The sequence below is a fragment of the Megascapheus bottae genome, chromosome 14, assembly GCF_031878675.1.
Source record: "Megascapheus bottae isolate mThoBot1 chromosome 14, mThoBot2.hap1, whole genome shotgun sequence".
Lineage (NCBI taxonomy): Eukaryota > Metazoa > Chordata > Mammalia > Rodentia > Geomyidae > Megascapheus > Megascapheus bottae.
Window position 1 is genome coordinate 25,008,320 of NC_143522.1, and position 24,014 is coordinate 25,032,333.

The following is a 24,014-nucleotide window of genomic DNA, read 5'->3' on the forward strand; positions in this document are numbered from 1 at the left end:
TGCCTACTCTCTGGGAAAATTAGAATTTGAACCTGAGGGACTGACTCAGGTTCTGACTCAGGTATACCCAGATGGGGAGGAGCAGATAAGGCTCCTACTGGAGGGTCTGTATCCCATTCCAGGGAACCTATTACTTCTGCTTCTGTCTTTAGACTATAAAGCTCATTCCTGGCAGAGACTGTACAGCCTTGGGGAAAAAAGACCCCCAGCTACTGAAATTTGAAGTTCCAGCAACTAAAAAGTTGGCCTACCATCTTATCATTTTATGGTAAAGCCCGTTCTAGTTTTCCAGCTCCACTCATAAAGATACTGTAATCACTTAGCGCCCTGCTGTCAGGTGATGATAGACACCCACTGCACTTCACAGACTCACTTGAAAAGAGCTTCCAACATGGAAGAGAGAACAAAACAACAATAACAAGCCACTTTGATACAGAGCTACCCAGCAATGGGGCAGAACAGGGCCCATGGACTTCTGCTGCTCTGTGACCTTACCTTTGGGACAGATGGATGTGTTCTGAGAAAGTAGGATGATGTAGGAAATGGAAGAAAACTGAAATAGAAACAAAAGAATTAAACAAAAATACTGGAATACAGATACTAAGAGAGATAATAAAAGATAATCGACCATCGGGACTGCTGGCATTCCCAGTTATATGTTTAGTCCATTTCATACGATTTTCTCACAGTGTGACCCAAGTGAGAACTATGGTTCTGCTCTTAAATCTCGAGAGGAGAGGCGCCTGTGGCTGCCCAGCCAGTTATCAGCAGGAGAGCAGAACCTTTCGGAGCCTGGTCATTAAAAGCACACAGCTTGGTGTGGGTGGCTCCCACCTACAATCCTAACTACTCAGGAGGCTGAGATCTGAGAATCGTGATTTGAAGCAGCCTAGGCAGAAAAATGAGACTCTCACTATTAAAAAACAGGAAGTGTGGAGGTAGGGTGGGAAATGGGGACCAAGACATGAGAAAGGGTATCAATGTATGTGAAGTAATGCACCTTCTGTCTGGTGAATATAAATGTAACCCTGCTATTAATTACAATAAAAATATATGAAAAAACCCCAGGAAGTGAGCTGGTGGCTCATGCTTATAATCTTAACTACTTAGGAGGCTAAAACCTGAGAATTATAGTTCAAAACAAGCCAGGGGAGAAAAGTCCATGAGACTATTCTCTCTCACCACCAGAAAGACCAGAAGTGGAGCTGTGGCTCACTTAGTAGAATGCTAATCTTGAGCAAAAGAGCTCAGGGACAGCACCCAGGCCCTGAATTCAAGCCCCAATACTGGCACAATAACACACACACAAAAAAGCATGTAGCTTCTGCCTGGCTCTTCTCCTCCATATCCCGCTATGATGTGATGAAGCCCAGACTCCATGAAGTCTTGAAAGACAAAATTCTGTGTGCTATCAGACACTTTCCAAGCTGTCCTAGCCAGCAGTAGCAATGACTGTCACAGGATTCCAGAATCTTCTAGCTGAGCCCTTAGACATCAAGCTACAGATAAGCCCCATCTCAAATCCTGACCCAAAGAAACCATGAAAGATCATGAATGATTATTAATATTTTTGGGTTAGCCAGGTAGTGAGACAAACTACAATTATGGCTACAAGTGTAACTGAAGTAGTACAGCGAGGAGGTCCTGAATTTAAATTCCAGTTCCAAAAAGAAAAAAGAAAAACAATATAACTACAAAATAAGAATGGCAAAGTGATTCAGGTACTAGTGGTTCATGACTGTAATCCTAGCTACCCAGAAGGCTGAGATCTAAGGATGGCAATTTGAAGCAATCCTGAGTAGAAAAGTCTGTGAGAATCTTCAATAAACTACTCAGAAAAAGCTGGAAGTGGTACTGTGGCTCAAGTGGCAGAGCCTTAGTCTTGAGAAAGGCCAAGAAGAGTGATTAGGCTCTTAAGTTCAAGCCCCAGAACCAGAAAAAAAAAAACTGGCAATGTAACAACTATAATAAAAATATAATAATCAGACAAAAATGAAAAACAGGCAAAGTAGCTACCAGTGGCTAACACTTGTAATCCTAGCTACTCAGAAGGCTGAGATCGGAGAATCCTGGTTCAAAGCCAGGACCAGTACAAAAACAAACAAAACAACACACACACACACACACACACACACACACACACACACACACACACACACTGCAGGAAAATATTCAATAGGAAGAAGGAGCTGAATAGATCTGGACTGGTCTAGATGATGAGGTCACATCACTGTAGCCAGGATGAATCTGGCTCATTGGTTAGGCCCAAATGGCATTCTATCCCCAAACTATGGCACAGCCTTTACAGAGATGTTGTTCCTGGAAGAGTCTGGGAAAGAAGGTAGGTGACTTCCTGGAGGGTGTGTACTTCCCTTCTGTTGCACTGGTCTCCACTGAGCTAATGGGGTCAGTCACTTAGGATCCTAGTCTAGGCCATTCTGCTCTAGGGTGAATGAATAACTGCCGGGGGGTAAGACTGACCCAGTCACTCTAAGGAGAAACTGCTTAACTCAGCTTTGCTTAACACGATGAAACCGCAATAAAAATGAAAGATCAGAGTTGCTATGTTTTATTTATTGAAGAATTTATAAACATTATACAAGTAGGCAGTATTCATTGGAGAAAAGCAGTAATAGCCATTTGTTGTTGTTGTTGCCAGTCCTGGGCTTGAACTCAGGGCCCGAGCACTGTCCTTGTGCTTTCTCAAGGCTAGAGCTCTGCCACTTGAGCCACAGCACCACTTCTGGTTTTTTCTATGTATGTGGTAGCAAGGAATCAAACCCAGGTCTTCATGCATGCTAGGCAAGCACTCTACTACTAGGCAACACTCCCCACCAGTAATAGCCATTTTTTAAAAGGACAGAATTGCCCATAATTATGCTATAGAATCTATTTTGGCATCTTTCTTCTAGACTTCTCCCTTTAAAAATACATGTCTATCTTGTTTGCCAACACAAAAAGGAGGTTCTGAAGTTGGGCATGGAGGCGCCCATCTATAACCCCAGCACTCTAGAGGCAGAAGCAGGAGGATTTTGAGTTTAAGGCTAACTTACATTACATAGCAAGATCCTACCAATCTAAAAAAAAAAAAGATTTTTTTGTCATAAATACTACTGCACTGTTTTATTAATCCAATAGTACATTTTTTTCTTTTTTCTTTTCTTTTTTTCTTTTTTTGCTCAAGGCTAGCACTCTGCCATTTGAGCCACAGTGCCAGCAGGGCTTTTTCTGTGGATGTGGTACCAAGGAATCAAACCCACTGCTTTGTGCATGCTAGGTAAGCACTTTACCATTAGGCTATGCTCCTGGACCCTTTTTCTTTTCTTTTCTGTCAGTCATGAGATTTGGACCCAGGGCTTGGGCACTGTCCCTGAGCTCTTTCACTCAAGGCTAATGCTCTATCACTCTGAGCCACAGTTCCCCTCCCAGTTTTCAGGTAGTTAACTGGAGATAAGAATCTGGCAGGTTTTCTTACACCAGGGTTGGCTTCAAACTGTAATCCCTAAGTCTCAGCCTCCAGTGTAGCTAGAATTACAAGGCATGAGCCACTGACACATGGCCTATTGCGCGCGCGCGCGCGTGTGTGTGTGTGTGTGTGTGCGCGTGCGCGCGTGTCTATGGCTAATACTGGGGTTTGAATTTAGAGCACAGAGCTCTTGCTTAGTTTTTTCCCTTTAAGACTGGCCCTTTACCACTTGGTCCACACCTCTACTTCCAACTTTTTGCTGGTTAGCTTGAGATAAATGCTCCTTTACATAAAACTTGACTAGCTTTGAACCTTGATCCTCAGATGTCACCTTCCTCAATAGCTAAGATTATAGGCTCCCCTATATGTATACCAAAAAAATCTATTAGGTTACACCACATGCAATTACAAAATTCAACTTGTTTTGACTTTTCAAAATAGAAATCATATATGCTTCAAACTAATACAATGTTTTTGTGCCTATTAGAGAACTTGAACTCAGGGATTGGGCGCTATCTCTGAGCTTTGTTGCTTAAGGCTACCATTCTACTACTTGAGCTGTAGCTCCATATCTGACTTTTCTTATAGGCTCACATTTTTCTGTCTGGGGCTAGCTTCAAATGATGATCCTCTATTTACACATATACTTACAAATGAGTATGTTTGCATATGTAATTTAATAAAACAATTTACTTTAGAATAGCTTTAGTCAATGATCTAATACTTTTTTGCAGTGTCCTGTACAAGAAACAAATATCAACACACTACTATTAAATCCATGGCTTCTTAGCCTTTTCTGGTCTGGGAGTTTCTGGTTTTTGTTGTTGTTGTTGTTTGGTTTGTTTTTTATTTCATTTATTTTTATTTTTGCCAGTCCTGGGGCTTTCTCAAGGCTACAGCTCTACCACTTGAGCCACAGCACCACTTCCAGCTTTTTTTTTTTTTTAATCTAGGTGATAGTAAGGAATCAATCAAACCCAGGTTTTTGTGTATGCTAGGCAAGCACTCTTCCCACTAGGCTAAACCCCTGGCACTTAGTATCTGTTATATATCTATAAAATCTTGACAGTTTTGAGAAGTACTGGTTAATCACTTTGTTGAGTGCCCAAGACTGGGTTGTTTGGTGTCTTTTTTTGGGGGGAGAGGGGTCATGGGGTTTGAACTCCCCCTGGTCGCTGTCCCTGAGGTCTTCAGCTCAAGGCTACCACCCTACCCCTGGGCCTGGGTGCTGTCCCTGGACTCTTCAGCGCAAGGCTACTACCCTACCTTTAAGCCACAGCCCCACTTCCCATTTTCTAGAGATTAATTAGAGATCAGAGTCTCATGGCTTTATATTGCCTGGGCTGGCTTTGAACTATGATCCTCAGATCTCAGCCTCCTGAGTAGCTAGGCTTACAGGCGTGAGCCACAGCGCCTGGCTTTGGGCTGCATTTCTATAAGTAGAAAGCCCCATAATCAACCAAAAAAAAAAAAGTTGCTCTTGGGGCTGGGAATTTGGCCTAGTGGTAGAGTGCTTGCCTAGCATGCACAAAGACCTGGGTTCGATTCCTTGGTACCACATACATAGCAAAAAGCCAGAAGTGGTGCTGTGGCTCAAGTGGTAGAGCCCTAGCCTTGAGAAAAATCCAGGGACAGTGCTCAAGCCCTGAGCCCAAGCCCAGGACTGGCAAAAAAAAAATGTTGCTCTTATTTCACTGACTAGAATAGTATTATTTCCCTATGCTTAAAATAAGTAGTTTGGCAGACTATTGAATCATCTCAAAGGAATCAAGATATACCACCCTTTCCCATTAACAGGCCACGTAGAGGCTGAATGTCCTCTTAAAGTTTTCTGATCTGTAAGTGGTGGAACTGATCGTACTCATAAAGGAGGACGAAGGCTAGTGGATCTGGGTAGTAGTCAAGAGTGATGACCTTTCCAACCTAAGCTAGGCTGTATCGTTATTTGGAAGGAGAAAGCAAGGAATGGGGATGGATATGCATTTAGCTTGTACAATCCTGAACTGGCTCATCAGTGATTCTCTTCGTTTACTCCTTTCTCTTGAAATGCGCTGGTTTGGCTCAGACCTAAAATGCCTTTAGAGGCTATTTAACACAATATTCTGGCTCTAGCTTTCTGACTCCGAAACAAAACAAAACATTTCACCTATTCAAATGTCTGATTTCTTATTTGAAATTTAGGGTAGTAATACGTCCACAGAGGTTGCTATCAGGATTATAGTAGCCTAGCACTGTGCCTGACACACAGGAAAAGCTTAGCAAATGCCAGCGATGATCACTACTGTAAATTCAGTGTTCACCAGGCACACTGGAGGGTCACTAATTACTTAAACATTTGATTACAGACTGAAGAAAATTAACAGTTACAAAAGTAGAATTAGGCTGGCTGGCAGCAGAAGCAGTACAGGAATGTCTAGCTAAATGCTTCTTTGAATCTAAATTTCATTCTTTTAAAAATGAGTCTTTCAAGCTAGCCACAAGATTAACACTTGTAATCCTAGCTAATCAGGGAGCTGAGATTTGAGGATCATGGTTTGAAGCTAGTCCAGGCAGGAATAAGTCCATAAGTCTCTTATTTCCAATAAGCCACCAAAAAGCTGGAAGTAGGCTGACTCAAGTGGTAGAACACCACCTTTGAGTGAAATAAACTGAAGGCTAGAGCCCAGGCTTTGAGTTCAAGCCCAGTACCTCAGTACGCTAGTACCTCTTCCTCCCCTCCATAAACAAGAAGTCTCTTTCAGTAGATTTGACTCCCAAGAAGCTCCAGCTGAGAATAAAATAGAATTAGCAAGGGTGTTCTCACCTGTGTAGACTGACAGACGGTTCACTTGCCAGGAGTAGGCCTCTCTGACAAGCTAACTAGAAGATTCTAGAAGTCTTGAACCTAGAAGAGAAGTCATTGTGACAAACAAGTATTTTTCGCTCATACAGGCTTCAGAAATCTCTCTTTGGCCAGCACCACCTAGTGTCAAATAGATGCACAGTGATTATAAAGGAGGTGCACTTATCATGCTATTTGCACACATATGCTCACAAATGAGTGTCGGCATATGTATTTTAGTTTGAATTTGTATTTTAATAAAACAATTTACTTTAGAATGGCTTTAGACAGTGTTCTGAATACTTTTTGCACTGTCATGTCCAAGAAACAAATATCAACACACTACTTTTTTTTTTTTTTTTGCCAGTCCTGGGCTTGAGCTCAGGGCCTGAGCACTGTCCTTGGACTTTCTCAAGGCTGGAGCTCTACCACTGGAGCCTCAGCACCACTACCAGCTTTTTTTTTCTATGTATGTGGTACCGAGGAATCGATCCCAAGTCTTCATGCATGCTAGGCAAGCACTCTACCTCTAGGCCAAACTCCCGGCCCAACACACTACTCTTAAAATCTTAAATCTTCTTAACCTTCTCTGGTCTGGGACAGTTTTTTGTTTGTTTTTTATTTTATTTATTTTATTTTTATTTTTGCCAGTCCTGGGGCTTTCTCAAGGCTACAGCTCTACCACCTGAGCTAGAGCTCTACCCCTTGAACCACAGCACCACTTCCAGCTTTTTTTTTTAATCTAGGTGATAGTAAGGAATCAATCAAACCCAGGTTTTCGTGTATGCTAGGCAAGCACTCTTCCCACTAGGCTAAACCCCCGGCACTTAGTATCTGTTATATATCTATAAAATCTTGACATTTTTGAGAAGTACTGGTTAATCACTTTGTTGAATGCCAAGACTGGATTGTTTAGTCCCTTTTTTCTTTCGGGGTGGGGGGACGGTTATGGGGCTTGAACTCCCCTGCGTGTTGTCCCAGAGCTCTTCAGTTCAAGGCTACCACCCTACCCTCAAGCCAAGCCCCACTTTGTTTTCTAGAAGTTAATTGGAGATAAGAGTCTCAGATCCTTTTGTGCCCGGGCTGGCTTTGAACCTTGATCCTTAGATCTCAGCCTCCTGAGTAGCTAGGATTACAGGCATGAGCCACTGCACCAGGATATTTGCTGTATTTTTCATGATCAGTCTGTCCTTATGGGTTTTGAGGAAGAACACTGTAGTTGTCAAATGCCCTTCACATCACAACCTTCTAAACCAACATGAGTTATTTGGAATTCTATACGGAATTCTTTTCCCGGCCTCTATATGGAATTCTTCAATTTCTTTTCCATCTTTATTTCCATCAGCATACATTCTTGGATATTTTATAGTTTGTTACAATTCAGTATTATGTATTTACTCTGTAGCTCAAACTGTAGCTGTCACTGTCACCACTGGGGACTCATTCAGATTGGCTTTTGTGACCTGCCAACAGACCACCTTCCTTTTTTTTTTTTTTTTGCCAGTCCTGGGCTTGAGCTCAGGGCCTGAGCACTGTCCTTAGACTTTCTCAAGGCTTGAGCTCTACCCCTTGAGCCTCAGCACCACTTCCAGCTTTTTTCTATGTATGTGGTACCAAGGAATTGAACCCGGGTCTTCATGCATGCTAGGCAAGCACTTTAACCACTAGGCCAAACTCCCGGCCCACACCTTCCTTTTTTCTTTGTAGTTGTTCTCTTTTTTTTTCCCACTTGGAGGGCTTGAACTCTGGGCCTGGACATTGTCCCCAAACTCTTCAGCTCAAGGCTACTACCCTACCCCTTGAGCCACAGCACCACTTGTAGTTTTCTGGTGGTTGGAGATAAGAGCCTCATGGCCTTTAGTGCTTGGGCTGGCTTTGAACCGAGCTCCTCAGATCTCAGCCTCCGGAGTACTAGGATTACAGGTGTGAGCCACTGAGCCCGGCTGTAATTTATTTTTCACTAAAAACTTTAAATGATGTGGTGGTGCATGCCTGCTGGTAATCTCAGCTACTTGCAAGGCAGAGGGAGGTGTGAGCTCTGAGGGTAGAGAGTAAAATCGAAGATTCTAACTGAAAAGCAAACTAAAAGCAAAAGGACTGAGGTGCCGCTTGAACAGCAGTGTGCTTGCCTATGAAATGGAAGAGCCCAAGTTCAATTCTCAATATAGCAAAAAAAAAAAAATGAAAAGAAAGAAAAAGACAGCACAGATTAGAACCAAGGACTCTGGAAATGGGCCAAGCCTGGTGGTACAAGCCTGCATTCCAGTTACTTGGGAGGCAGTGGCAGAAGGATATTGAGTTTGAGGCTAGCCCAGGCAAAGCTAATGAGACTGTATCTCAAAAACAAAATACAGACAAAAGGGCTGGGAACTTTGATCAAGTGCTGACATGGGCTCAAACTCCAGTACTGCAGAACACACCAAAAAAATGTCAGTGGGAATGGACAGTGTGAATCACTTAAAAATTATTTATATCCTATGAGATGAACATAAATGACAGCACTAAAATGCCATTGACATAAGGAAATAATATATCCAGACGTATTATTTGGCCTAATTTACACAGGGTCTTGTTTCATTCCTTTGTTGAGAAAACGACTTCCTACCTGCTTGGCACCAAGAAAAGAGTCCAAAAAATTATGTCTGTGTAACTTCAGTGATTTTCAGATTTACATTTTGGAAATCTTTGTTTAAATGAACCTTTTGGAACCCTTATGTAAAGAAACCAGGTTAAAGAAGGTATTTTTTATCGGTATTTCTTTATTTTTACATGTTCTAAACTACAATATCATAACACCATGAAAATGTTCATATGTTTTAAAACACACCAGAATTAAGCAATGCTGAAATAAACACATATGCTGCAGATTTGTCAGCCTCAATACTCAACTATATGTATCTATTTATTTACTTATTTGCTAGTCCTGGCTTGGACTCAGGGTCTGAACACTGTCCTTGGACTTTTCTCAAGGCTAGAACTCTACTACTTGAGCCACAGCACCACTTGCAGCTTTTTCTACGCATTTGGTATCGAGGAATTGAACTTGGGTCTTCATGTATGCTAGGCAAGCACTCTACCATTAGGCCAAACTCCTGGCCCTCAACTATTTTTATTTGGAACTACAGGCCTTTTGACAACTTTATAGAATAAAAAATCCACAGGATAGCCGGGCATGGTGGCTCACGCCTGTAATCCTAGCTACTCAGGAGGTTGAGATCCAAGGACCGTGGTTCAAAGCCAGCCTGGGCACTAAGGTCCGTGGAGACTCTTATCTCCAATTAACCAACAGAAAACTGAACTGGTGCTGTGGCTTAAGGGGTAGGGCAGTAGCCTTGAGCTGAAGAGCTCAGGACCAATGCCCAGGCCCAGAGTTCAAGTCCAACAACCAATAATAACAACAAAAAATCCACAGAGTAGAATTTCGGTATCAGTGGAACAACACATGTAGGAGAAATTGAGAAAGATTTAAGCTGCTCTGTCAGTTACTTGGTAGCATAAGGGAGGGAAAGGTTGATGAATATCACTGGAGCTTACAAGCTGGACTTCACGCTCTGTTCTTGGCCAGTTCTTTTTTGTTTCCTGAGGTTCAGGTGAAGTGCTGCTTTAGTCCTGCCTGGAAAATGGCCTGCTCCTCCTCTTCAGCTGCCTCCCTATGCTTTATCACTGCTAGTAACTATAATAGGTCTGGGGCTTCACCACCCTCTGGCATACTAAGTAGTTTACCAACTGTACTGTGGATTGCCCCAGCAACCAACCAGCCATTTGGCATAGTGAGCCTGATTCACATCATCTTTCTTAATTGCCCCTCTCTGTACCAGTTTCTTCTTTTCCTTTTTTTTTGGTCTGTTGGTTGTGGGCTTGAACTCAGGGGCTGGGTGCTGTCCCTGAGCCATTTTGTGCTCCAGGCTAGCACTCTGCTACCTGAGCCACAGCACCACTTCCAGAGTCTCACAGGGACTTTTCTGCCCAGGCTGGCTTCCAACAGTGAACCTGAAGTAAGATATAGATTTCTGCTTCCTGAGTAGCTAGGATTACAGGATTAATAACGGCTCCAGCCTTAGTACATAAGCAGACAACTTTTCTTCACTCTTTCCATTAGTATTTAGATGTCTAACTTGCAACTCTTTAGGCTTACTGACAACACCAAATACTGTCTCAAGAGCCTGCAAGCATTCAGAGACTGTAATTGAACGATTACTTATCTGGAGGGTACGAATAAGACCAAAAGTGGGGCAAGACTGGATTGTCTTTTCTCTGCATCTGACTGATACCTGCCACGTCCTCATCATGAGTAGAATGATACAGCCAGAGTCCAAATCCTCTTCACCTGGTTGTGGAGGGTTCCTGCCAGAGAATACTCTCAGCTTTTGATACTTAAAAAGCCTGGAGCATGGCCTAGTGGTAGAGTGCTTGCCTAGTGTACACAAAACCCAGGGTTTGATTCCTTGGTATCATATACAAAGAAAAAGCGGGAGGTGGTGCTGTGGCTCAAATGGTAGGGCACCAGCCTTGAAAAAGCCCAAGGACAGTGCCCGGGCCCTGAGTTCAAGCCCCAGGACTGGCCAAAACAAAGCAATAAGAAGCAAGAAACCTCGCTTAGACTTAAGAACTCATTATCAGGGTCAGGTGGGTTACAGGTAGCTCTCATTTTGCAGATCTCCTCTTAAGGAGCAGCGCGAGACTAATCTCCCGAGTAAACTCAATTAGGGCTACGTTCCTGTGCTCGCCCCTCCCGAACGTCTTCCCCGGGCAGTCTGCTCTCGTCCAAGGGAGCTACCGTAGCTCCATCTCTGCCACTACGCAGGTCTCAGGGATGCCGGCAATCGGCAGCTCTCCGAGGGCTCCCATCCGCGCCCCTGTACCAGTCTTCTACCAGCCCCAGCGTCGCGGTGTCCGGAACAGTAGACTTAACTTCTAATTCCACCTGGGTGCAGACGCCGACCGCCATTCACCAGCAATCCCACTCGGTCGCCCACGCCGCTCTCCGAACACGCCGGGGCGGACGGAGCGTCAGGGAAGCTGTCCACGCGGGCCCCCCGGGGGGGGGGTCCTCCGGCGTGGCACTGCCGCCGCCACCCACTAGAAGGAAGCCCAGGTTCCAGGTGTTTCCGACGCGCCCACACCGGCGGCGTGGCGAGCCGCGGCGCCCGGACGTCACGAGGGGCGTGCCCCTGCTTCCGGCCCGAGCCGGAAGTCCTGACTGCAGCGGCATCCGGAACGGCGAGCGGGCGGGCCACTCGGGACAGGAAGGTGAGACCCGGGACCTGCTGGTCTTAGCAGGCGGTCTTGGCCCGGAGCCCTCGTGGGCGCTGCGTTCGCGACGCTGCAGGGTGGCGAGGTTCCGCGCCGGCACTGCCGGCGAAGCTCTTGTCGCGAACAGGGGGCGGGGCCGGCGAGGCCCCAGTGACCCCGGCGCCTCCCGCCGCGCCCAGGGACCCAGCCTGGGGCTGCGGAGCAGGGCCGGGCCGCCTCGTGACTGCCGTAGTCACGCCGTACTTAATCACCGCTAGCTCGTGCACCAGGCTGGCCACGCCCGCCCGCCCCCGGGCCAGGCGACCCGGGGGATCTTTGTGGTGGCTTGCCCTGAAATGCCAAAGCCACCCGATTATTCCGAGCTGAGTGACTCTTTAACGCTTGCCGTGGGAACAGGAAGATTTTCAGGACCACTGTAAGTGCTCAGAGCTGCTGTCTTAACGTGGGGCTCCGGAATTGGATTAACGTGTAGAATCCGCTGTTCGTGTCCGAAGCAGTGCTGCTAAGCTAGATGGCACTGAACTGTGGAAGTGGAACGCCCCACAGGGAACTAGTTTAATTCCAACTTCCGAGGGGACCGTTTACTGTATGCTTTAATCTGAGTCGCATAAAAAGCAGAACTCAGTATATACTGAAACCAGTGTTGTTTTTTTGATTTTCGCTAGTCCTGGGGCTTGAACTCGGGGCCTGGGCCCTGTCATTTGGACACTTTCTGCTCAAGGCTAGCGCTCTGCCACTTGAGCCACAGCACTACTTCCTGCTCTTTCTGAGTATGTGGTACGGGGGAATCGAATCCAGGGCTTCGTGCATACTAGGCGAGCACTCTACCACTAGGCCAAACTCTAGGCCAGAAACCAGAAACTCGCTCATAACTATTACATAAAACCATTTATAAGCTGTTCACACGTAATATAAATCTAAATTTTAAATGTGATAGTGAGGTCTTTCAAGACTACTGGCTTTAGCAAGTACATTTCAATAGTTGCCGTGGCAGCATTACTTGACCCTAATTGAATTTTCTGTTCTTTGAAGACACAGAGCATGGAGAATGATGAACTTCCGTCAGCGGATGGGATGGATTGGAGTGGGACTCTATCTGCTAGCAAGTGCAGCAGCATTTTACTATGTTTTTGAAATCAACGAGACTTACAACAGACTGGCTTTGGAACACATTCAACAGCACCCAGAAGAGCCCCGGGAAGGAACTACATGGACACACTCCTTGAAAGCTCGGTTACTTTCCCTGCCTTTTTGGTTGTGGACAGTTATTTTTCTCATACCTTACTTACAAATGTTTCTGTTTCTTTATTCTTGTACAAGAGCGGATCCTAAAACTGTGGGCTACTGTATCATTCCCATATGCTTGGCAGTTATTTGCAATCGCCACCAGGCATTTGTCAAGGCTTCTAATCAGATCAGCAGACTTCACCTGATTGACACATGAACCCTGTGTCCGTTTTTCCTTGTGATTACAAAACTGCCGGTCCTTTATGGAGTCTGTTCACAAGACTGCAGTTTCTCCACAGATCTCAGGAAGTTGTGGTAGGGTAGAGGCTTTTTAAATGTGACATGGGAACTATATCCAAATAATAATGACTGTTTAGATAAAACCTGACATAACATACAAAATCATGTCAGTGACTTCAGATTTTGCAAGTAAAATTGTATCTTTGTTATTTGCAGTCTTTAGAAACTTGAATAAGTATCTGAACTCATGTTCTACTCTACTGTGCAACACAGTGGTTATTGAGAAGTTTTTCCTTTGGGGGAAAAACGAATATAAACATTCCCATTGTGCTGTGTTAAAAGGTCCAACCATGGTCATAAAATTTATACAATTACTTGGTTTGCTTTAAAATTCTTCATATTGTACTAAAACATCCATTTATCTTGTTGTAGCTAAGCCAAATGTCTATGCGTGCTTGCTTTTAGCCTGTGGGGAGCTAGTATAAATTACTGAAGTGTTTTTTTTCTTTTGATACTAGGGATTAACTCAAGGCCTTGCACAGGCCAAACACACTGTCCAGCAGAGTTACACCCCAGTCATGGTAGTTGTCCTGATAAGTAGACAATAATCTGCTCTAGGTAATGCTACTAAGTCCTTATTAATGCTACCTTATTAATACCTTATTAAATAATTATTTGGGAAGAGGCTAAATTATTTAAAAATCTAGAAGTAACATACATAAAAGACTGGAAACAATATAGTCAAAGGACAATATCTCAGGTAATTTAAAGCGACCATTTCATCATCCTTCTGAGTTTTCTTTCTGGCCCAGGGTCAGGAACTTCCATGAAGATGTGATCCTTGTACCTCCTTTACATCTGGTACCAGTACCAGTAGGAAAATACTAAATTCTTTCTGGATGAGATAAACAAGCTTTTGTTTTAACTGGTACTGAAGGCTTGAGCCAGGCTTTTTAAGTTTTTGCTTAGATTTTACTACATCTGGCACCTTACCACTTAAGCCATACCTCCATTTCCAACTTTTGGGTGGTTAATTGGAGATGTTTCTTGTCTTAGTCTGCCCAGAATTCTTGATTTATCAGATCTCAGCATCCTGAGTAGCTAGAATTACAGGTATGAGCCACCAGTGGCTGGCTATTCAGTTATGTTAATACTCAAAAACATTTTTTGTTTTACTAATAACGACACTGTTCTATCATGACAGCATTATGTTGATCGCAATTTGATAGGCCTTAAGAGAGCTAGTAGGTAAATATAGGCGATTGTTTTATAAAATCTGCAGCATTTACAGTCCTACATATTTTTGGACCATGATTGGGAGTCAGCATACATTAGTATTTTTGTTTTGGTCTATGGCAATATGAATAGATAGGTATTAAATTGGCTGTACATTAGAACTACCAAGGAAATAAAATCAGTTGTCCATGTCCACCCACCAAAACCTGCTTGACTCTTATAAATCCAATGGCACAGGTATCCTTTAAAAAAATGTTCTCAAAATCCTCTTAAACTTTCCTTCTCCTTCTCAGAATATAAGGTGTTTTTTTTTTGTTTTTTTTTTGCCAGTCCTGGGGCTTGAACTCAGGGCCTGAGGACTGTCCTTGGACTTTTTTCAAGGCTAGCACTTTGCCACTTGAGCCACAGCACCACTTCTGGCTTTTTCTATGTATGTGGTACTGAGGAATGGAACCCAGGTCTAGGTGCATGCTAGGCAAGCACTCTGCCACTAGGCCAAATTCCTGGCCAATAAGTGAAAATTTTAACGTGACATACCTTTAATTGTAGGCTACTTCAGCTGAACTGGTCATTTAATGATTTCTTTTTTTTTCCTTTTGGTTCCGGTCCTGGAGCTTAAAGTCAGAACCTGAGCACTGTTCTTGAGCTTTTTTGCTCAAGACTAGCACTCTTATCACTAGCCATGCCTACTTCTAGATTTTTTGGTAGTTAATTGGAGATAAGAGTCTCATGGACTTTTTTGGGATCCACAATCCTCAGATCTTGGCTTCCTAAGTAGCTTGGATTACACACGTGTGAGCGGCTAATGTCCTGATGATTCTTGAACTTGCCAGAATACCCTGACTCAGAGCCTCTGAGTCTGAGTCAGACTGTGTACGCCTAGCCTGATTGATGCTAGGACCTGTTTTGTTGCACTACCTTCTTCAATCCTTTGTTCAGACCACTATTTAAAAGAAAGGATCCTCCTTCCCAATATAACTTTTCTCTGTAGGACTTGATGTCATATGTTGTATCTTTTGTTAGATCTTAAATGCACAAAGGCTTGGATTTTGTTGTTTACTGATGAAAATCCTATATCTAAAACTGTCTGGCACACAGTAGCTACCCAGTATGTAATTACTGATGCATACTTCTCATATTTATATTTTGCTTTGTATACTTTTCTTGCTAGACTGCAAAACAATCTAGTTCTTCAGTTAATATTTAATATTAAATGTTCACATGTTTAGTTGTTAGCTATTAGACTAGTTATTAGTTCCAGATTCCTGGATGTAGTGATATGTTTTCTTCAAGACCAAGATTTAAAATGTTTTTTTTTTTAATAGTCTTTAGGACATTGGTCACAATGTGACAAACAGGATTTCCTATTGATGCTGAGGGAAAAAAACAAACATACATGCTGTATAACAAGATTTTAAAACATACCTAAGGTCCTATAGAAATTTAAATGCCAAGGATAAGCCACTCTCCAAACCGTAGCATACATTTTCAGTCCTCAGCATTGAAAGCAATACTGTGGTCCCACAAAACACTCAAACTACTATCCCCACCAGAATTTTAAAGTAAACTACTTAAAACTACATCCTTGAGCCAGGAGTTTGGCCTAGTGGTAGAGTGCCTGCCTAGCATGCACAAAGACCCAGGTTCAATTCTTCGGCACCACATACATAGAAAAAAGCCGGAAGTGGTGCTGAGGCTCAAGTGGTAGAGCTCTAGCCTTGAGAAAGTCCAAGGACAGTGCTCAGGCCCTGAGCTCAAGCCCAGGACTGGCAAAAAAAAAAAAAAAAAAGCTGAAAGTGGTGCTGAGGCTCAAGTGGTAGAGCTCTAGCCTTGAGAAAGTCCAAGGACAGTGCTCAGGCCCTGAGCTCAAGCCCAGGACTGGCAAAAAAAAAAAAAAGCTGAAAGTGGTGCTGAGGCTCAAGTGGTAGAGCTCTAGCCTTGAGAAAGTCCAAGGACAGTGCTCAGGCCCAGGACTGGCACAAAAAAACAAAAAACAAAAACTACATCCTCACAGCCTACTGATGTCCCAACATGGGCTGCTACTTTTTGTTTTGTTTTGTTTTGTTTGCCAGTCCTGGGCTTGAGCTCAGGGCCTGAGCACTGTCCTTGGATTTTCTCAAAGCTAGAGCTCTACCACTTGAGCCTCAGCACCACTTCCGGCTTTTTTCTACGTATGTGGTACCAAGGAATTGAACCCGGGTCTTCATGCATGCTAGGCAAGCACTTTAACCACTAGGCCAAACTCTTGGCCAGGCTGCTACTTTTTAAAGGATTTAAACAGAAGCTTATTTCTAACATATACTGTTGCCTGGGTCATGTCTTTAAATAGAGCAATGTGGATCCTAAAGGCCAATTACAAGCAACAATGTGAAATTCATTTTATAATTTAAGAGTAATGCATTGTTTTTTGTTTTGCCAGTTCTGGGGCTTAAACTCAGGGCCTGAGCACTGTTTAATTTTGCCAGTTCCGGGGCTTTCTCAGGGCTAGAGTTCTACCTCTTGAGCCACAGAACCACTTCTGGCCTTTTTTATGTATGTGGTACCAAGGAATCATACCCAGGTCTCTGTGCATACCACGCTAAACTTCCAGCCCCTAGAGCATGTTTTTCAAGGATAAGACTAAGTATGTCAATTTATTTTGTATATTATTATTATTATCTTTGCGGGTCATGAGACTTGAAATCTGGGCCTGGGTGTTATACCTGAGCTCATCAGCTCAAGGCTACCACCCTACCCCTGGCCTGGGTGTTGCCGTGAACTCTTCTGCTCAAGGCTACCACCCTACCCTTCAGCCTTGGCCCCACTTTTTCTAGAGGTTAATTGGTGATAAGAGTCTTAGGTTCTTTTGTGCCTGGGCATGGCTTTTAACCTGGATTCTCAGATTTCAGCCTCCAGAGTAGCTAAGATTACAGGCAAGAGCTAGTGCGCCCCTCTTAAGTATGTCGATCTTATGAACACCAACACCTACCTCTCTTTTAATTAATTTAACACAGCTCAAATGTCTATGGAAGTTGCATTCTACTTCCTTCTGACAAAGTAGTTGGATTTGAAATACGGAGCAAGAGAGAAAGAGAGATAAATTGAGTGTGAAGACACTAGGGTTTGAACTCAGAGCCTGAATGCTGTTTTATCTTTTTTTGGTCAAGGTTGGTGCTCTTCTACTTGAGCCACAGCTCCATTTCCAGCATTTTGGTAGAGACCTCTTGTCCAAGCTAGCTTCAAACAGTGAGTCTCAAATCTCAGCCTCCTGAGTAGCTAGTTACAGGTATGAGCCACCAAAAGAGCCTGGTATAGTTACTATACTTTTTTTTTTTCTTGAATTATCTGACCGTGTATAAGTGTTTGAATTGCCCTTATTAAATTTAAAGCATGACATTTTTAAAATTAAAAGTTGCTCAGGCTGTGTTAGAGGAAGGTAGACTTTTTATTATTTAATTTATTTATTTATTTTTGCCAGTACTGGGGCTTGAACTCAGGCCCGGGCACTGTCCTTGGGACTTTTTTGAGGCTTGCACTCTACTACTTGAGCCACTCCATCACTTCCAGCTTTTTCTGTGTATGTAGTACTGAGGAATCAAGCCCAGGGCTTCATGCATGCTAGGCAAGCACTCTACCATTAGGCCATGCTCCTGTCCAAAGGAGGACAGCCTTGGAAGCCAGCAAGGAATTCAAAGCAAGGGCTGTCTTAAAAATTGCTTGATGGGGGCCAGGAGGCTGGCCTAATGGTAGAGTGCCTGCCCAGCATGCACAAAGACCCGGGTTCAATTCCTTGGTACCACGTACATAGAAAAAAGGCAGAAGTGGTGCTGTGGCTCAAGTGGTAGAGCTCTAGCCTTGAGAAAGTCCAAGGACAGTGCTCAGGCCCTGAGCTCAAGCCCAGGACTGGCAAAAAAAAAAATGCTTGAAAGTTTCAAAATAAATTTTTATCTATTTGTGAAGAAACAAAAAGGGTTTTTTGTTTTTTAAAAGCAAGTAGAATGAAAGGACAAAAAAAGCTCTATCAATACGACACAGTGGCTGACATCTGTAATTCTAGCTACTCAGAATGCTGAGATGTGAGGATCCCAGTTCATAGCCAGCCAGGCCACTAAAGACTGTGAGACTGTGGCTCTAGGGGTTAGCCTTAAGCTGAAGAGCTGAGACAGCTCCCAGACCAAGAGTTCAAGCCCTATGACCAACCCCCCCCCCCAAAAAAAAGGAAATTGCTCCCCCCACTCCTGATCCTACCTCATTTGTCCTAGGACAGTGACTGTCCTTTTGGAAACGATACAGTATTTAGCCTGCACTTTCCAGTCATATCATTCCAGTTTTTTGTTGGTGGTTTTTTTGTTTTTTTTTTTGGTGGTTCATGGGTCTTGAATGCTGGGCCTAGGTGCTGTCCCTGAGCTCAAGGCTACAACCCTACCCCTTGAGCCACAGTGCCACTTCTGGTTTTCTGGTGGTTAATTGGAGATAAGAGTCTCATGTTCTTTAGTGCCTGGGCTGGTTTTAAACCATGATCCTCAGATCTCAGCCTCCTAAGTAGCTAGGATTACAGGCGTAAACCACTGTGCCTGTCTATACACAGTTCTTCATCACTCTAATTTTTTTTTTTTTGCCAGTCTTAGGCCTTGAGCTCAGGGCCTGAGCACTGTCCTTGGACTTTCTCAAGAATAGACCTCTACCACTTGAGCCTCAGCACCACTTCTTGGCTTTTTTCTATGTATGTGGTACCAAGGAATCGAACCCGGGTCTTCATGCCTCCTAGGCAAGCACTCTACCACAAGGCTAAATTCCTGCCCATAATTTTCATTATAGTTTAGTGACCCTTATATAGCACATTGGGCTACATATAATTTTTCTTAATAGCTATACAATATCATTCCTTTATGTTTATTTACTAGTCTTCTGCTAATGGATATTTTCTAAGAACAACACTGCAATGACTAATTTTATAAACAGATCTTTGGGCATGTGTTATCTGTAGGAGAAATTCCATTAAGTAAAACTATTGACTCAAAAACAATGTACATTAGCTAATTGTGGGTGGCTCATGCATATGACAGTTGTCAATTTTAGTGCTCAATTACCAAGGACAGAAAGTCCAATTAGGAATTGCATCTAAACATTTTCTCACAAAATAGCAGTAAAAAAAATTAAAGAACTGGCTGGGTGCAGTGGCTCATGTCTGTAATCCTAGCTACTCAAGAAGCTGAGATCTGAGGATTGCGGTTCAAAGCCAACCAGGGCACTAAACTCCATGAGACTTTTATCTCCAATTAACAACCAGAAAACCAGAAGCAGTGCTGTGGCTCCAGGTGTAGGATGGTAGCCTTGAGCTGAAGAGCTTAAGGACAATGCCCAGGCCCAGAGCTCAAGTCCCATGACCTATACACATACAAAAATTAAAGAACCAAGTGCTACTGGCTCAGGCTTACAGTTCTAGCTACTCAGGAGGCTGAGATCTGAGGATCACAGTCAAAGCCAGCCTGTACAGGAAAAGTCCTGTCTTTGAGACTCATCTCCAATTAACCAGCCCAAAGCCAGAAGTGGAGCCATGGCTCAAGTGGTAGAGTTGCCAGCCTTGAGTAATAAAACACAGGGATAGCACCCATGCCTTGTGTTCACACCCCCAAAAAGTTGAAACTGGAGGTATGGTTCAAGCGGTAGAGCCCAGCATCAAGTAGGAACGGAAGGCCTGGAGTTCAAGCCCCAGTACTAGTATAAGCTTGTACTTGTCTGTGTACATGTGCACACACACAGTAAATTTAAAATGTGCCTTCATATAAAAGGCAAGCAGAAAAGAAACAAGTTTCAGGAAAATGTGTTTGGAAAGGATTCAACAGTTCCTTGTTTTTACTTATTATTTTGAGGTAGGGTCTCCTAATATAGACAGGTTAAACTCCCTCTCCTTCAGCCTACCAACTGCTGAGATTACAGGAGTGCACCATCACCAGTATTCATCCCTCCCTCCCTGCCTGCCTTTCTTTTTTGGCTCATGTTTAGTATTCTACCACTACTTACTTGATCCACACCTCTAGTTCTAGTATTTGTTTTTGTTCTGGTACTGGCTTGAACTCAAGGCCTCAAACTCTTTTCATTCAAGCTAGTGTTCTGCAACTTGAGCCACAATTCCACTAAAGGCTTTTTTTATTGGTTAACTGGAGATCAGTCTTAGACTTGTCTGCCCAAAAACCTAGTCTGTCTTTCTTTCCTTTTGCCAGTCCTAGGGCCTGAACTCAGACTTAGACTTTTTCAAGGCTAGCACTCTACTACTTGAGCCACTCCATCACTTCTAGCTTTTTCTGTGTACCTAGTACTGAGGAATCAAGCCCAGGGCTTCATGCATGCTAGACAAGCACTCTACCACTACTAGTCCACGCTCCCAGCCCAGTCCTAATATTCCTATTCATTTATTTTCCTTCTACTTACAAAGAATTGACATTTTTAAAATATTTCTGTTCGTGAACCATGATATTTACTTTGGTACTAGGGCTGGAAATCAGGGCCTCTCATGGCTAGCACTCTACTATTTGTGCCAAGCCCCTACTTCAGCCTTTTACTGGGTAACTGAGAAGTTTCTTAGATTTGTCTATCCTGAATCACTTCAAAACACCGTCCCTCTCAGCCTCCTGAGTAGCTAGGATTACCACTAGTGTGCCTGGCCTGCATTACCATTATTGTTGTTGTCATTTATGGGCTTGAACTCAGGACCTGAGCGCTGTTATCCTTGAGACTAGTTAGTGCTCTACCACCTTGAGCCACAACTCCCCTTCCAGTTTTCTGGTGTTTAATTGGAGATAAGAGGACTTCCCTGCCCAGGCTGGCTTTGAATCATGATCCTCAGTTCTCTAGACCTTCTGAGTAGTTAGGATTACAGGTATGAACTGCCAGAGCCTAGCATTTTTTTTTTTTTTTTTTGGTCGGCCATGGGGTTTGAACTCAGGGCTTTTGTGCTCAAGGCTAGTTCTCTACCATGTTGAGCCACAGCTCCACTTCTAATTTTGGGGTGGTTAATTGGAGACAAGAGTTTCACAGTGACTTTTCTACCTGGGCTGGCTGAGAACTACAATCCTCAGATCTAGCTAGGATTATGGGAGTGAGCTTGGCTGAGAACTACAATCCTCAGATCTAGCTAGGATTATGGGAGTGAGCTATCAGTGCGTGGATGACCTATTGTTTTTTAAATAAAAAGTTTTAGTAAAGACTTACTTTGGTAAAACAGGGAAATGAAGAGAAACCTCTCCTGATCACCATGCAGGAAATAGAAGTTAAAGAGTTAAAATGCTAGTTCCTAAGTATGGCTTTTATACTTTTGAGGTGGGTAAACAGAAGTAACCAACTATATATACTTTTTATAAAAGAAGTTAAAAGAATATAGATACCACACACAAATAACAGCAATTATTTTACTTTATTTATTTATTTATTTATTTATTTATTGCCAGCCCTGGGCTTGGGCTCAGGGTATGAGCACTGTACTTGGGTTTTCTCAAGGCTAGAGCTCTACCACTTGAGCCAGAGCACTGTTTCTGGCTTTTTTTCTATGTATGTGGTACCGAGGAATTGAACCCAGGTCTTTGTGCATGCCAGGCAAGCACTCTACCACTAGGCCAAACTCCCAGCCCAGTAGTTAGTATTTTTTTTTTTTAAGGAGCACAATGATAAAAATTCAGTAGCCACTTAAAGGACTTCATCATGAAGTATTCAGTTAATTCTATAGCTTGAAATTTGGCACTCAAGACAACAGACCACAGCCCTAAACATTTATTTTATCTTTCTCTAGTAAAGAACAATATTGTGTCCCTGATAAACATGTTTTGGGGGAACAAATGCTTTTCCAAATTGCAGTGCAAATCTGCCTTAAATATCGGCATGAACAGGGTGTGAGATGTAGTAGTCCTTTTTTTTTGAGGCAGTGTCTTGCTACATAGCTTAGGCTGGCCTTGAATTTTCAGTCTTTCTGCCTTGGCCTCCTAAATAGCTGAGAATACAGGCATTGCACTCTATCTGGCCCAACACAATACAAGTCTTTTGAATTTCACAAACACTATAGTTAAGATGGTGGTTTGAGTCGTTTTGCAGATGGTCCGTCTGAGTTACTTCTTTTATCAATGTTATTTTCATCTTCTGCATCATCTTCATTATCACCTTTTAAAATAAATATTTGTTGCATAACATGTTCAGTTGAGAAAAATACTGATAGCTAAAATGGTTGAGATGAAACCATTTAACGTTCAGGATTCATAAAACGATTTTTACTTTAAAAGATTCTCTTATTTAAAATATTTAATCCTAGCTACTCAGGAATCTGAGAGCTGAAGATCAGTTTGAAGCCAGCCTGGGCAGAAAAATCCTTGACTCTTTTCTCTTAGTAACCACAAAAAGCCAGAAGTGAAGCAGTGGCTCAAGTGGTAGAGCACTAGTATTGAGCACAACAGCTCAGGGACAGTGCTCAGACCCAGAGTTTAAGCCCCAGGACAGACACACAGACACACACACCGTTCCTATTTCTGTACTTAAGACAGAATTAAATAAAATTAAGTTCTACCACTCCAGTAATGGTTCCACTTATAAAACTGTGACATGATATTATCAAAGTACATTTGATGTGCATTATTAAAATGAAGTACAAACCTAAAGGTATGGATGGGATTGGGAAAGACAGGGGAGGGGGAGAACAATGGAAAGGGGTGAAATTAATCAAGATGTATTGTACTCATAATCTGAAAGAATGAATTGGAACTTCTTTGTATAACAAGTAAAAACAAAAATAAGTAAAAGAAAGCACAGAGGGAGCCTCTGGGTTAAGACTGAAGTCTGTCCCAATCTGCAGAAGCTGTCCCTACCAGGCTGTACTCTTCAAACACCTCTGTCATCTCACATCTGGCAAAGCTCTTTTCCCTCTTCCAACACCCAGCTACACAGCCATGCCCTCTCCAGACTGGCCTTCCTCACCCATCCCTGCCACAGTGACAGAACGCCATAGACTCACAGATGGGATTTCCCTCTTTAGCGACCGGGCCTGCCCATCACGCCCCGTGGTGCTTCTCAAGGCACAAACTGAGTACAATTCACCTCATTTTTTCTTTTCCCCCGCCCAATGCTTAGCCCAAATTAGTAGGCGTTCGGTACATTTTGTTTCGCGTTGCTCTCTTGCCCCCAGTCTAAATGCTTGGTGAAGACAGCTAGCTCAGATGGAAGAGCGCGGCGTGGCCTATCAATTCCGGGTGAAATTCCTCCCCAGGCTCACTTTCAGTCAACCGGTCCGTTACATCACGGGCTCAATTCTTACCCCAGGCTCTCTTTCTGTCAGTTAGTCCATCACCTCACGGGGTTCCCGGCCGAAGGCCCCAGGGCGCAGCGCCCCGCCCCGCCGCACCCTCCGGGAGCTCCAGCAGCCTCACCGTCCAACGCGTCCAACGCGTCGTCGTCCGGGGTCGACGCCACCCGGGTCTGCGCTTCCCGCTGTACCAGGGAACCGAAGAATTCCACGACCAGCTCCTTCATCTGGACTACGCCCGACGACAGGCTCTGGAGACGGTCGGCGTCACCGGACGCTTCGCAGGACACTCGTAGTCGCCGAGGCTCCCCGTCAGGCCCTACGTACTCCCCTACCAGCTCCATGGCGACCGCTTCGCTTTAAGAGCGCGCCACAGGGAAGCGCCACCGGAAGCGGAAGCCAGCCGCGGCCGGCGCAGGCGGGAGAAAGCTGTGGGCTGACTTCCGTTCGTCGGTTGTCGCTCCTCCTTCTTCCTTTGCGTTCCTTCTTTACGATTGGTTCCTGGCTCG

General features: G+C 43.7%; 3 protein-coding genes across 6 annotated transcripts in view; 1 reads left to right on the forward strand and 2 right to left on the reverse strand.

Annotated features, from left to right (window-relative positions):
• Itpk1 (inositol-tetrakisphosphate 1-kinase) overlaps window positions 1–6,302 on the reverse strand; it is a 165,751-nt gene extending 159,449 nt beyond the window's left edge. The window contains exons 1-2 of one of the 2 annotated variants that reach the window (XM_090344733.1): window positions 6,270–6,302; window positions 496–553 (exon numbers count right to left, since the gene is read on the reverse strand). The gene's annotated coding sequence lies outside the window, so the exon portion shown is untranslated. The remainder of the gene's footprint in view (window positions 1–495; window positions 554–6,269) is intronic. The other variant, XM_090344734.1, reaches the window with a different exon arrangement.
• Window positions 6,303–11,470: 5,168 nt separating this feature from the next.
• Window positions 11,471–13,381, forward strand: Lyset (lysosomal enzyme trafficking factor). Of its 2 annotated transcripts, none has more exons than XM_090344738.1 (2): window positions 11,471–11,537; window positions 12,573–13,381. In XM_090344738.1, exon 2 carries the CDS (start codon window positions 12,589–12,591, stop codon window positions 12,982–12,984), a length of 396 nt encoding a protein of 131 aa, XP_090200864.1. In that variant the 5' UTR covers window positions 11,471–11,537; window positions 12,573–12,588; the 3' UTR covers window positions 12,985–13,381. The 2 variants fall into 2 exon arrangements, with proteins under 2 accessions (XP_090200864.1, XP_090200863.1); XM_090344737.1 differs by lacking the exon at window positions 11,471–11,537 and adding an exon at window positions 11,544–11,955.
• An 8,593-nt stretch (window positions 13,382–21,974) lies between these two features.
• Window positions 21,975–23,902, reverse strand: Gon7 (GON7 subunit of KEOPS complex). 2 transcript variants are annotated; one of them, XM_090344739.1, is made up of 2 exons: window positions 23,630–23,895; window positions 21,975–22,373 (listed from the first exon to the last, which is right to left on the reverse strand). In XM_090344739.1, exons 1-2 carry the CDS (start codon window positions 23,847–23,849, stop codon window positions 22,279–22,281), a joined length of 315 nt encoding a protein of 104 aa, XP_090200865.1. In that variant the 5' UTR covers window positions 23,850–23,895; the 3' UTR covers window positions 21,975–22,278. The 2 variants fall into 2 exon arrangements, with proteins under 2 accessions (XP_090200865.1, XP_090200866.1); XM_090344740.1 differs by having other exon boundaries at window positions 22,286–22,373; window positions 23,518–23,902.
• Window positions 23,903–24,014: the final 112 nt, after the last annotated feature.